This window comes from Zootoca vivipara, chromosome 1 (genome assembly GCF_965207765.1).
Source record: "Zootoca vivipara chromosome 1, rZooViv2.hap1.1, whole genome shotgun sequence".
Taxonomy (NCBI): Eukaryota; Metazoa; Chordata; class Lepidosauria; order Squamata; family Lacertidae; genus Zootoca; species Zootoca vivipara.
Genome location: NC_142582.1, coordinates 27455445 through 27470803, shown reverse-complemented (window position 1 = coordinate 27470803; position 15359 = coordinate 27455445). Strand labels below are relative to the sequence as shown.

Sequence of the window (15359 nt, the reverse complement as noted above, 5' to 3'; positions counted from 1 at the left end):
GCCCAATGTGGGGCTCGAACCCACAACCCAGAGATTAAGAGCCTCATGCTCTACCAACTGAGCTGTTTGGTCAAGAAGATTGGCAGTGAATGTGGGCAAGCCCCATATCCCAGGGAGATGCTTTAGAAGGATTTTTATTTGAAATTAAGTGGGATCTACATGAGGTGCCCTGACTAAAGCAGCACCCCCACCCAAAGGGCATCATGGAGAAGTCTGCTGCGGCTGACAGGTCAGGCTTGTAATCTTACTTTACAATTTACCTGGCTTCTCCAATCTCAGTACTTTGTGGGATAGATGTTGAAGTGCATAAATAGTCTTGGTCTCACATGTGCTTTGTAAGATCTGTCTCTGAACAGTAGGAAAGTTATAGCGGAATAGATCGTGTGAGCTCAGCTCCCCCCCCCCCCAAAGAACAGAAGCCTGAGCCTCAATATAGCATGGGGGTGCCACTATCCAAAACAAGCTGAAAAGAAAGTGACTGAGTATGAAGGCAGTGGGGATGGGGTGAAGCCATCCACCCATTTCCCTTCAATCCAAGGCTCCCAGTTGGGAGGCCATAGTTATTGATAGCTCGCTTTTCATCAAGGATATACAGTACAAACTGTGTCTTAAAAAACGTAAAAATATGGAATGAAACAAAACACACAGTATGTGTCTTAAATACTAACAATATATTAATTGGAATTACTAGAGTCAACTGGAAGATTAGAAACCAAACATTAAAAGCATGCCAACATAAAAAGGCCTTCTACAAGTGCCTTAAGACTAAAAAGGAAGGTGTGCATCTTATGTCCACAGGCATGGCATTCCATACTTGAGGTACCACCACTGAAAAGGCTCTGTCTCAGAGACCCAGCCAGCCTATTTAATCTCATTTAGGGAAGATCCTTTGTTGCTGACCTTTCGAGGCTTATGAGGGAGCAGATGCTCCCTGAGGAAACTTGCCCTAAAGTCATTTGGCACTTAAAAGGCTAAACCCAGCATATTAGAGGCTAAAACTGCACTTTAAATACAGCTCAGTGACCACTGAATTGAGCAATCTGATCTGGAGTTCCTAAATACCAATCTGGAAACTGCATTTTGAACTGAACAGCAAAGAATCTTGTAGCAACTTAAAGAACACTTTATTATGACAAAATTGTTCATAGACTACATCTGAAGAAGTGAATTGTAGTCCACAAAAACTTATGCCATAATAAATGTGTTTGTCTTTAAGGTGCCCCGAGACTCTTAGCTGTTTTTAATGCAAACGGCTAATATGGGTACCCCTCTGGAACTAACTGAAGTTTCCAGACTATCTTGAAAGGCAGTCCCACAAAGAGATGGTGTCTGCATTGGGGGTCATGGTCAGCTGCACTCTCAAAGCAATCTGACTCTGTGTAAGGCAGCAGCTTCTGTTCCTAATGCATTCCAATGAATGACCCACCTACTTCTTTATCTCCATAAACTCCCTCCCTAAAACTATTACGCTTCACATAATGCTGCCTCTCCCAGCACACTAAGACAGCTATCTCACTTTAGCCACATAAAAAGCCCCACAAACAAAAGCCAGAATTTCATAAGCCATATTATCTCCTAAAACTCTATTAGTTGCAAGGCCCAAGAACTTACTATTATTTTGTTTATTTTTTAAAAAAATGTATTATTAAGGTTCATTTATTATTTATTATTAGAGGTCCCGAGGTCTAATTCACAGTTATAACAGTGACTGCTTGATATCAAACTGGGCATAAACTCTTTCATTAGGTACGCCAACACACCCCGACATTCGTGGTAGCATATGTCACGAAAATGTCCTTTCAGGTGGAGAAAATGGCGTAAGGGGAGAATTTTGCCGAATGGGCAAAATGTCAGGGAAAACCCGTATGTATGGCAACGCAACGGAAAAAGCAGCGGAAACAGCTCCAAAAGCTTAAAATCACTATTTTGGGAGGGGGAGGTTCCCCCCAAAAGCTCAACAATCTGGGTGTCAGGAACTTTACATTTTGAAATGTGGCAACCCTATGGCAGCAAGGCAAAAGGTGTCTGAATCGTCATAGCAGCCTACCAGACACAAATGTTTCAGCACTCAGTTCTATTTCAAGCACCTACCACACCACAGTCTGCATATGTGAATGAGGTTTAAGGACTGTGGTGATCTGCAAAGGCAAAGCCTCACAGCTGGGATTTCACAAGCCTTCTCTAAAGCATGAAATTAAAGGAGATGGCAAACAAAGCAGCATGTAATGATTTATTTTTACACTGTGTGAATTAAATGTAGAAGCTCAATTTAAACAGGAAGCTACAATTTGATAAACGTGCTAAAAATACCAGCTTGTAAATATACAGTGACATGTTAATTTCATTTCTGGCAAAAAAAAAATAGCACCCAGTTGTTTTCAGCAGACATACTATGCTAACAGGAATGTGTGTGCCATAAAGAAATAGCAACTACTATAGTTCCTCTAGGCATGCTGCAGCTCTGTCTTTCCCCAGAGGTCCTAGAAATATGAACTGTAGCTCTTGTATAGCAGTCCAGGAAATAATTGATCATTTGCCAGTGTCCTGTTGGCGAGTTACCACTCTTGGGACCCACTTTCAATTTCACACTATTTTGACTTTCTGGACACTGTGGGTTAATTTCTAGGAGAAAAGATGATTACATACTTGAGCTGTTGTTACAATAGCCGTTCTACGTACATCGTGCATGTGGCATTTGTCTGTGTCATCTAAAATGCAAGAACAAAAACCATACAAGAGGGTTTTTGTTTTGCTAGAACAGCAGAAGTCTTAAATTTTTAAAATTACATCAATTTCTTACAGCATGGAACAACAGGGCCCTACCACCCCTTCACCTATTAGATGCAGCATGGGAGGGGGAAAAAAATGTTCCAAACATACAGCTGTATACAAAAAGGGAAAAGATAGAAGACACAAAGCTCTAGAACTTTGAAGAATCCAGAGAAGAATAGCTGTTTTGTGGTATCTTGAAATTCAGAGATGACAGGTGTATTTCTGTTAACACTTCATGGATAAAAGGTAATCCAGAGGTACACAGAGTTGCAGCCTCACAGCACAATGCAACTGCTACTGAAGCGAGACCCAAATTGGTCTCCTCAAAAAGAAGTTTTGCATCTCTATACCAATGTGCCCTCAAGCAGTAAGACACATATCTTTGTTCTAAGTTGGAGAAAGTTTCCATGTTGTGCTGCAGATGTCTCACAATTCAATGCACTGCAGCATTCCCCATTTACAGTAAAAACCTGAATAGGGGAAGGGAAAGAATGCCCAATTTGTAGTTTGGGAAAACTCAAATTCACTATCACTGTGAGAAGGTAGGGCAGGCAGGAATAAGTCTCCAAACAATCTATACTCACAATACAGGGTTTTCATTAACAAAGATAAAGGTTCAATAGACAACAAGCTGAATAATCACAAACGGGGGGGGGGGGAGGGGACCTGATCCAAGCATTAATAATTCAATTAGTATTCATTGAAATAACATTGATTTTAATGAATTTATTTAACACCATTGCTGCTGCCCTATGTACTTTTTAAACTTTCCATTACAGTTTAACATTCATTAATGCTTGGGCCTTAAATATTTCCTTTTCAAATGAAAATAAAAGGATGAAGGGAAAAATCACTATAGGAAAACATTGTAATGTTTAAAAACTGTTTAGCAAAATTAAAACAAAGGAAGCATAATCAATAACGGAAAAGGCATTTTCTCTCCTCCCCCCCATATTAAAAAGTCATTTTCATTAGAATTTAAATTTGTAATAATTTATTTATAGACAAATTCCATTAAAGTCATTTTCACTAGAATTTAAATTTGTAATAATTTATCTATAGACAAATTCTATTAATGTGATGCAGTAAATTAATCCTGCTATAAGATTACCAATATTGCTAGAATATAGTAATCTTTTATATGAGATGCAGTCTGCAACCAATATAAACAAATGAGACACTCTTCTGCCCAGCACATTTAAAAGGTGCCCATATATTGCTTTACAAAGTTTTCCTGATGTGCGAATGCTTTCCCCACAAATTGTGAATGATTTTTCCACATACCAGAATAACTTCACTTTGAATGGTATAGGCATCACTCCAGCATCCCATGAACTGCAAAAAAATCTGAAGTTTATCTTGCTGCCCATCATTAGAGGGCAACTAGATACTAGAATGGGAAGCGGGTGGCACTGTGAAACCACTGAGCCTTGGGCTTGCCGATCGGAAGTTCAGCAGTTCAAATCCCCATGACAGGGTGAGCTCCCGTTGTTCGGTCCCAGCTCCTGCCAACCTAGTAGTTTGAAAGCACATCAAAGTGCAAGTAGATAAATAGGTACCGCTTCGGCGGGAAGGTAAACGGTGTTTCCGTGTGCTCTGGTTTCGCCAGAAGCGGCTTAGTCATGCTGGCCACATGACCTGGAAAAACTGTCTGTGGACAAACGTCGGCTCCCTCGGCCAGTAAAGCGAGATGAGCGCCGCAACCCCAGAGTCATTCGTGACTGGACTTAACTGTCAGGGGTCCTTTACCTTTTTAGATACTAGTATATGTGTACTTTGTTGTGTCATATGCAAGCTAAATGAACTAAGTATAAGGTATGTGAGCAAAGTGCAATTTAAAAAGCAGGGAAACCCAACATGCAAACAAATCCAAAATGTACATACAGCATATTGAAACTTCTTAGAAGGTAGGTGGAAGGATCACCTCTATATGGGTATGATTTTTTTCCAAAAGAGTATGTTCACCTGTGCTTTCACTTTCCAGTAGTTCACAAAATTGTAGAGTTGGAAGGGACCCTAAGATGCCCTGCAATGCAGGAATCTCAACTAGATCATACATGACAGATGGCCATCCAACCTCTGCTTAAAAAGGAGACAGGAGGTAGAAATCTCTATAAAGACTGCATTATGAAGCACACATTTTAAAGATGACTTTGGATTACTGTTCTCATTTGATAGCCTGAGACATATGGCCTGGCATTAAAACATTGCTTCATTCTCCTGGCAATTAATTTTTTGGCTGGGAGCTAGCATAGAATAGTGCCAACAAGATCTTGCGTAAATAGGATTTTCCAGTACTCTGTAAACCTGTTATGAGGGATCAGTGACACTTCATAAAAACTACTTCAGTTGCAAGATTGGCTGCAAGACTGAAACACACACTAAGTAAACAAAAAATTCAATAGCTCTTCTCCAGTACATGCTCAAGAACACTTAGCCTCTCAGAAACTCTGGGGAGCCTGTCTGCCAAGCCATCCATGGAGAGGCCAAAGCAGCTGCTCTACTCTGAACTTGGATATGGTCTTCACTTTTTGTCTCCTTCTAGAGATTCAAGCATTGCCCCCTTGTGCTTTGTCCTCTTCTATAAGAGGGAGCACCCACAATGGGGCATGTTGCAAATATGGCCCTCTAGGATACAACAGAGCTGTACACGGCTAGGTACTTTTGATGGACAGCAAATCTTGGCATCAGCAAAGCCTACTGGATTCCCTTCGGTGCACTGCAATAATTTTATAATGATCTAAATATAAATATGGTCCCCTTTACATTTTTGCTGTCACATTGCATCGTGTCAAATATTTAAAAAGTGATGCAGAACTACACTGCTGTTTTCACCATTTATTTTAAAAACAAACAATATAAATGGTTATTGTTAGCAGCAAGGTTAGAGCCAATTCCAATGTTCTTGTAGCCTGCCTTTCAGTTACAATTCTGCATTGTGAAAATTTGTCAGGTGGTTTGCATTTCCCTTTTAGAACCATATTTTCCCTTTCAGTGCTCCTATTAAAGTATTAGCTTCCTGAGATTTATATTTATGTTCAGAGGGTCAAATTATCTTTCTTTTTAAAAAGCCTCCCTGAACCGCTTTCCCAGCTTAGTTCAGCTGCAGGAAACTACAGCACTCCAAATTCTTACTTTCTTCATAAACCACACCTATTATATTTGACATTACTTTCAAATGAACAAAAACTGTTCAATTACGTATCTATGCAGAGTAAGGCAGAAATTAGATGGTTAAGCAAAAACCTCTCTATTTGTTTAACATCTGCCTGTTATACAATCGGATTTGAATTGTTCCACACTAGTTTCTTAGATAATAAACGTAAATGTACACAAATCTCAGGGACATGCAGCAACAACTAATATACATCATCCAACTAATATACATAATCCTTAAAGACATTCTGGTCTTTATCTGGAATTCAGCTTATCTGGAATATAAATGCAAATTCTGCCATTAAAGGAAACTATGGAGGGGGCAGTCTAACTGTCCTCCCCACCCTGTGTCTCAGGCCACATTTGATCATGCCTCAGGAATGCCTAGATCTCTAGCTGACTCACAAATTCTACAATTGTGCAAGGCTTTTATTATTATTTCAGTAGTTCTGTGCACAAACTGCTTTGCTTAAAACAAATGTAAGAGATTTAATTATATTTCTATAGTTATGAGACATAGTATTAGTATTAGTATTTAAATTTGTATACCGCCCTTCATCTGAAGATCTCAGGGTGGCTCACAGCATAAATTTACAAGATAAAAACACAAAATACATACTAAAACAATAACATTTAAAACAAAACAAACACATTTAAAAGGATATATAGGATGTTAGTCAGCCAAAAGCCTGGTTGAAAAGGAAAATATAAAAAGATGCACAAACCCAGTTATAAAACTGCCCAGTTTGAACAGACAGCTATAGCGATTCAAATATTTTGACTGATGAAACTTGCATTCTTACTGCATACTGGTGCAATAAGGTATATAAAATTTGCATGCCATGTCATGCCAGCTGGGAAGATAATGCATCCAATCACGAGACCATGGGCAAATTCACACAACTTCACACAAGAACAGGCAACACTGATAAGATAGTTTTACCAGGCTGCCCCAAAGTGAAGCGCGCACGCGCGCGCACACACACACACACACACACACACACCACCATTTATGGTAAGAGACATCAAGGTCTCTCTAGCCATTGGCTGAGCTGCTGTGATGTCAGCCAAATTAGCTGATCCAGTAATTGTCATTGAATGCTCATGAACATTAAATTTTAAATGAATAAATTTGCAGCATAAAGGGGATTAGGACAGATGGAGCTGTAAGATGTTGGAGGGAAACGCTGCAGAGAATGTGTTATGAGCCCACCAATCAGTAATGGCATGGCAAACGAAAAAGATGCCCAATTTTTTTGGGGGGGGAAGTCCCCACTTTTAATATATTGTTATTTCTAGCCTTGCAGTTTGCAAATGTTATTTCTAGAGGATCTCAGCAGTAGCCGTGGTCTTTAAATCAAGAGGATGCGCCACACAAGCTGTACTTGAGTACCTATTAGAAGATACTGAGGAGGGACAACTTCTCAAGGGTTGAATATATTGGCTCGGTATGATACAATAGCAGAGTTTACAGTCTTTTCTTTAAAAATGCTGTAATTGGCTTCTCAAAGGTACTGGAAAAGTCGTAATAGAAAAGGTCAATGGCAATATATATTTGTACAATAGTGAGATGCATTATCTTCCCAGCTGGCATGACATGGCATGTAATTTTACACACCACGCTGCACCAGCATGTGGTAACTAAGAGAGACACTGATCTCTGCTTGCTAAAATCCCAAGAACAATTGCATGCCATCATTGTAAATGACCTGTGGATGCACAGCAGTTCACATTCACATAAGTTTTGCTAATCTTTCTAACAGTATATGCAAACAAAAAGACTAATGGCGCTACAGAAGTCTGAAGACAGAAAATGGCATTCCATTTATATAGAAGTTTACTTTTCTTGCTGTTTCCCTCAGTTCAGACACATGGTTCTGGCGTGTAACTAAATGCCCATGTATTTCCATGAATTCACACTGTTTTGCTGCTTCTCAGTTTATTAATCTGGACCTGTGCATATTCACTTCCTGAGTCAAACACCCACAGCAGAACAAAAAACAAAAAACAAAAACAAAAGCTACATACATGATAATATACTTTCTGTATAAGAAAAGAACATTGTAAGAATTTGTAACTATGATGGAGTCCTGTGAAATCCAGCACATGTTATTCTAGGACAGAAAAGGCACTGGTAGAAATGGTGCAAGGGCCATGCCTCAGTTGTAGAGCATACACCTTCCTTGTGAAAGGTCCCAGGTTCAGTCATTGGCATTGCATGTTTAAAACATTGGGCAGCTAGTGATGAGAATGACCCGAAGAACCCTAGAGGCTGGAAAGCCACTGCCCATCACAGAAACAGCAAATTGGGTGTAAAGAAAATAAGATTAAGCTAGAGATAATGGTGCAAACTGCTATGCCTGATCCAACAGTTTTAAAAATAAGATTAGGCTACAGATTGTTCTAGACTTGGATCTAATCCAAAATGTATCAAGAATTTTGAGCACGCAACACCTGACATAAAGCATAGACCCTATCTTAGACCATTGCCCTTTGACCCTTCTTCACATGTATTTGAAAGGATGGGGCACTGTCTTATATTCATTTTTCCTCAAGAAGACACACTATGGCTTATTTTCAGGGAATGTCTTATTTTTTATTACGCGTCCAGCCTCGCCTCTTCCTTGGCGCCCTCCAGAACTGCGCCTATCACTATGTCTTATTTTTGGGGTATGGCTTATATTGCACAAATGCTTAGAAATCCTGCTACGGCTTATTTTATGGGTATGTATTATTTTCGGGGAAACAGGGCATCTGCCAAAATATGCCACATCACATAGCTTCTCATAGCTCTACCAAAACTAAAGTATCCTGTGAGATGATAAACTTCACATTGGCTAGCCTACGGAAGGCTTTCTTGGTGTATAATTTTTCCTTAATTCATTCCAGATCCCTTGGAAATTGTAAAACTGTCATCACATTCTGGTGAATTTGCCCACCCCCATTTAAAAATTATAATATTGCTTCCATCTAATCCTGGAGAAACACCACATATTAATGAAGTACTATAGTGAATATGGTCTGTTGCAGCTATCAGAGCCCTTCAATCTAGTGGAGCCTTTTAGCAATAGAACAGAAGTTCATAGTTTGCCTCATCCATTTGGCCTTGTAGAGCTCATCTGTGGTATTTCAGCTTCTCAGGCTCCTACACACGTAGGTTAGAGGAAATGTTGCTGACGATCAGCAAAACAGTGAAAGTGCCTATACATAAAATGTTAAGGTAGAGTAATTTCTCATCGCCATAGTAAGTGCAAACATTTTCAAACTGACAGTGTCCTTTTAAAAAACAGGCTGCACAAGGATTTTGCCCAAGACTGTGAAAAATTGGTTTTCAAACCATGATAGTTATTTTAATGCTTTAGTGTGCATTGGTAAGTACTGCATAATCTGTCTCTAAACAATAATAATATGTTAAACAGTAATCATGTAAAAAGTAAAATAATAATAATGGTGACTTAAAATATATCTTCCAGTCTCTCTGAAACAAAGCAAATTTTAATTAACTTGACATCCACATTCAGTGTTAATACCCCCATAAAACACAAGCCAATACCACCCCAGGTGTGTGAGTGGCACCAGAGATGGAATTTTGTTCACTGTCTAAACACACCTAGAGTAATATTTTGTGGTTTCGAACAAATCAAAAGCAACAGTATTAGTTTAGTGTGTTTTTTTATGTGGCTTTTAAAAATGTAGCTTATTTTGAGAATCCCCCATTCGCCATTTTGCAAGAATCTTCCCCTGCTGCCACCACTTTGGCATCAGAAGCACATTTGAAGGTAGGATGTTCTGGGGTTCTATCCAATGAAATCATCCCATTCATGCAAGGGCTTGCTCAACTACTCAACGGAACTTCTCCGCCTCTCCTCTCCCTGTATCCCAACTGCTCTGGAGGGTTGGAGAAAACTCCAGATCATAGAGTGAAGGACAGTGAGAAGCAGCTCCATTATACTAGTAGAAGACCTTGCGCAAACAGGACAACTTTGTTGGGTGCAACCCCCTATATTTTCATTTGTATGCAAATAGAAGCAAAGACAATTGCAAAACTCATAAAATAGTATTATTTCTCCAACATTTTGTTTTAAAATCCGTATTAGGGCAATACCTTTACTAGGCCAACCAAAATGTCACAAAATCGTGTGGAAGCTTTCAAATTCCCTGGAACTCTTCATCAGGGTAGGTGATAAACAAAGCACAGGGCAGGAGACTGACTGTGGGTGAAGCCATTGAGTCTGTGTCTCATCAAAGCCATTATTATTATTATTATTATTATTATTATTATTATTATTATTATTACAGAATTTGAGCAAACACTCAAATGATGCATTTTCATTTGTTTTCTGTAGTAGCACAGTAGTACATTAAACCTCTTCATACCATGCACATTCTGATATCTGGACAATTTTCACTCATACTTCAAACCACCAAAATGTTTCAGTAAGTGTCCTAGTAGAATTTTACATTGCATTTTAAATTTCTATCCCCCCCAGTAAAAAAAAAAAGAGTCACCAAATGGCTACAGCTATTCTAAAGGAAAGGTTATTAAAATCCCTCATGATATCTGAAAGCAACAGGTTTTATATTTCAGTAAAACTCCCTTCAATAATGCTTTAATTGCTACAATGCCGGAATTCACAGGCATCATGTACCGAATCCTTTAACATTTACTTAACAGGATGTCGAGCACCCTGACCTCAACAGGAGCTCTCAGATCTAAAATGTGTTTGTCAGAACATATTAAAATTGCAATGTAGATAGGGCATTTAGTATTTAACATAATGCTAGTCAAGATGGACTTTAGCATTCACAATATCACACACTGAGTGCAATTAATCTGAGGTGCGGCAGGGATAGGAACTATTACCAACCCTTCTGCCCGTCTTCACAGTCACTATTACAGAATATGCACAAACCTTCCCCTAAAAAAACAAGACCAAGAGGGTGGAAAAATCCACTGCTTTTTAGCCACACAAGATTGATCAGAGATTGATACACTGTAAATTATAAAATGTATCTCATATTTGTTACCTTCATACATACAATGTTATATTGCAGTAACTTTCAAAGTAAATTATGTTCATTACCTAGTTTCTTTACCAGCCTTAAATTTCCAATCCAGGTGGGATGGGGTTAACAAAACAATGTTATACCCCAGGGAAAAAAGAAGCACTAGCTCATCCTCCACTTGCACCATTCCTGGAACTTCCCACAGTACTGTACTGCATTTTCTCTGCTTTGGAAATGCAATGCTGCCCTGGGCTCTTTTTGCAGGAAAGGCAGGATGTAATAATCAATAATAAATAAACGTGGAACGGCCATAGATCACTAGTGAAGTGCATATTTTGCATACAGAAGTTCCCATGTTCAATCTCTGGCATCTCCTGGTAGGCTGGGGAAGACATGCAACTCTGGAGTGCTGCCAACAGACACCACAGGCCACACTGAGTTAAATGGATCTGACTCACTATAAAGCAGTTTCCCATGTTACTAATATGGGTCTCTGGCTGAGATTTTGATTTTGTTCATATCTACTGGCTATATAGAAAGGTATTTTATTTCCATGGAGCATTAGGAGTGATTTTCCTCTATCTATTATAGTATCATTACGCTGATCACCACCTCACCATAGAGGAGAAATCCTGTTGACTTTCTTTTCCCAAGATCATACACATCAATTTCCCCTATTTCCGCTCAAGTTGATGGGAGTGGTGAAATTAACTGAACCTTATCAAAATTAACTTCATGGCCTAGTCAATCTCAGGAAACTTTTAAAAGTATGTCAGATGGTGCGGCTGTGCAAAGAGGGGAGTGGGGTTTTTTTAATGAATATTTCAAACTTTTAAAATCAAAGCAAACAGCAACACAAAAAGAAGAAAAGCTGGCAGTATGACACAGCAGGATTGCTTGCGCATGCATTGCAGTTATTTCCTGTAGTAAATAACAAAACTTGCATGTGAAAAAACAGATATCACAGATTTATCACTCAATATTGAGCTTTCATTTGACCCAGCAGCAACTGAAATGTCCTCAACGGATAAAGTTCATATATTTGTTTCAGAATGATCAAATAGAATGATCATGACTGCTAAACAAGTTTTAAATTCATTTTTATTTTATTATGTTTTCTTATTCACCAACAGCCAGTGCAAAATGGCAAGGAGGCATAGAAGACTGAATATCACATTACAACCACTAGTACACAGCCTTGCACAGCCTTGGGGAATGAATTTGCTTTTAATTTGTAGAGGCATGCTCTAAGGGTTGTTCAAGTATTATCAATGTTTAACATTCATCCTGAAGAGCTAGTTCTGGAAAACTCAAAAGCTTGCTGGCTTGTAACTGTTTAACGGGTCCCAATAAAGCATAGCTGCCAAGTCTCCCGCTGAAAAATGCGGGATCAGCAGTGGCGCGGCATCGGAAGTCGCTTCTATGCATGTCCGGACATGCGTAGAAGCAACTTCTGGTGCCGGCGCTGCCCAATTTCTGGTGCCCAGACATGGGCAGAGCGTTACCTGAAATGGAGCCTCCCTGGCAGATAGGAAATCCGGGGTATTTCCGGGATTTTTTTCTATTCGGGATTACAGCGGGAAACGGATTAAAATCTGGGGGTTTCCTGTGAAAAACGGGAGACTTGGCAGCTATGAAATTAAGGTGTTACCTTTCTATAGATTTTGGATTTTATCTAAACTTCTTGCATGAAAAAAGTAGATGCCTTTCCGGCAATTATATTTATATTTTGTCACACTATTTATTTATGACCCCCACCAGATGAAAATAACAATTTCCCCTTCCTTAACCTAACAACATCAACCCAAATTCGTCCCAAGGCACCAAACTTTCCATGTTCTAAACATTAATTCCTAACCCAATGTACTGTCTTGCCTCTCAGAGAGAAAACTCAGACCTCAAATTCCCCATATTATTTCTCTACCTCTCACAAGGGAGGTACACATACCCACACCCTCAACATATACACACAGGTCATGACATTTCCCCAGTTCATATTCTATTATTTCACTTCCCACTACTCCACTCTGACAATCTTTCCACATCAAAGGACCAAACATATAAAATGCAGACTGTGTTCTAGAAGTCTATAATATGCATAGAAGTTCTACATAAATGAGCACAATCCAGCCAAAGTTAACAGTGATTGCAATGGGAGAGATATAAGTATGTACCTCTTTCGCTGCCCCATAACCCGCTCTGTAAGAGATAGATTTCTTCCAGAGTTGCTGAAAGGACAAGAGCACTGGTCAAATTTACAGAAAATTGACTTCCTATTTGCAAATAACAATGACAAGATCATTCAAAAACTGGCAGTGTTCACAGTGGCTTTGGCCGAAGCTAAACAAATGTATATAGATCCCCATGTCTTTTATCTGCAGTACTGTACAAGCAATTTTTAGTATTTGTGCAGGTCAATGAACTCGTGAAAGAATTCCATGATGTTTATTTCAGTCATGTTTTCACGTTCTTTCCAACCATATCCTTCATTTAATTCCTGAAGTTGGTTTTATGTTTTGTAAAAAATTACCTGGGTCCAAATTTGTCTTGCATGGTTACCAATACCCTGCTCAAAAACCCCACAACTTGATAACATATTGCATAATATTTGTAACAGCTCATAATAGGACAAATAAATATTTATTATTCACTTTTCCACTGAAATCAGTGAAACCAAGTGTTTAGCTGTGGCTGGATATGCTCAATACATATAATTATTCGTATAAAATATTAGCACAGTACAACTGGAAAACCAAACAGCATATAAGAGACAACACTATAAACATAATATTTTGGGCTGCTTTGATTGGAAGATATAAATAAAAAAGCCAAAAAAAATTTGGGGGGGGGGGGGAATTACGTTGCGAATATGCAGAGCTAAAAAGGAATAAAAATGTTACCAGCCAATTCATAACTAGTATCCTAACTCATTACCTTTTAGGTTAATCATTTTTATGCACCTAAAGCCAAAACCCAACTTTCTGCAGAAGGCCTACCCTCCTCTTCATGCCAGAAGAAACCTGCAAACAGGGTTTTCAAATAGCACAATGTGAAGGAGAAAAAAGTTCAGTGAAGCAACAGTGTCATGACACTTAGAATATGGTGAAAACAGCTTCCAAGAATTCTACTGTCTAATGGCCTTTGATGTTTACTGTACACCTCACAGCTTCATTACAATACTTAGCAAGCATCTGCCAAGATTGTAGGACTGAAAGAAAAGGGATAAAAATCCACCTTTGCCTCAAAATGGGGGCGGGGGGAGATCAGATATGCCCATTCTTTTGTCAGAAAGACAAAAGTTGTTGATAAGGACAAAATGAAGTTCTAGAAACATAGTTATAATTAAAACTATTACTAATCCCCAGGGGAAAAAATCCTGGCAAATCCAAAAGCAAATGGAGGCATGACAAATATATACGGTACACACATGCAGTACATACAAATGTATCATATGCACACACAATGGTAAAATGTTTTAGACAAATGTGAAACCTCACTTCCAAGATTTGGACTCTCATCATATTTGCTGTCATCTAGTGTGTAACACAACATAAAGAGTAACCAGAAGATTTACAATCCAAAGATGAAGATTTTACTTTGCCATGGTGAATTCACTTCATAAAACAGAGAGAGAACCCTTCAGGAGAAAATGTTGGCAGACCTCTTGGGAGTAACAGGGCACATTAATTTATATGACATGCTGCCCTGTTTCTCTTATAGAGGCCCACAGGAGGAGTTTGCTACCCTGAGCTTTTACTTAGGTCCCTAATGAAAATAAAAATGTTTTCAGCCCGTTTGTTGGGCACTTTAAACAATCATGCATGCCTTTTTCCACCCCTGCAATTTTTAAAAAAACACAAATATTACCTCTATGTATGCATGTATGTATGACTAATACGATTCAAAATTTATAAGATGCAATTGAAACACAAGTGACACACACTGTATGCAATGCACACCCTAAAGCACACAAAAGTCAAGAATCACACTGCTGCTATTGCAACCTTTTGTACAAACAATATTATTATGTGTTCTATTTAGTGCATTTTTCAATGCAAAAAGTGAATAATAATAATAATAATAATAATAATAATAATAATTTATTTGTACCCCGCCCATCTGGCTGGGTTTCCCCAGCCACTCTGGGCAGCTTCCAACGAAGATTAAAAATACATTAAAATGTCACACTGGGCCGAGGCCATTTAGGGCTTTAAAGGTCAGCACCAACACTTTGAATTGTGCTCGGAAACATACTGGGAGACAATGTAGATTTTTCAGGACTGGTGTTATATGGTCTCGGTGGCCGCTCCCAGTCACCAGTATAGCTGCCGCATTCTGGATTAGTTGTAGTTTCCGGGTCACCTTCAAAGGTAGCCCCACGTAGAGGGCACTGCAGTAGTCCAAGCGGGGAGAATGTTTCATGG

General features: G+C 39.0%; 1 protein-coding gene across 2 annotated transcripts in view; it reads right to left on the bottom strand.

Annotated features, from left to right (window-relative positions):
• The window catches only part of FIGN (fidgetin, microtubule severing factor), a 127477-nt gene that overhangs the window by 63990 nt on the left and 48128 nt on the right, over positions 1-15359 (bottom strand). Inside the window, exon 3 of one of the 2 annotated variants that reach the window (XM_035132646.3) lies at positions 13110-13163. The exons of the other annotated variant lie outside the window; for it this stretch is intronic. Within the exon in view, the coding sequence (XP_034988537.2) occupies positions 13110-13163 (54 nt within the window). The remainder of the gene's footprint in view (positions 1-13109; positions 13164-15359) is intronic. 2 annotated transcript variants of the gene reach the window in all.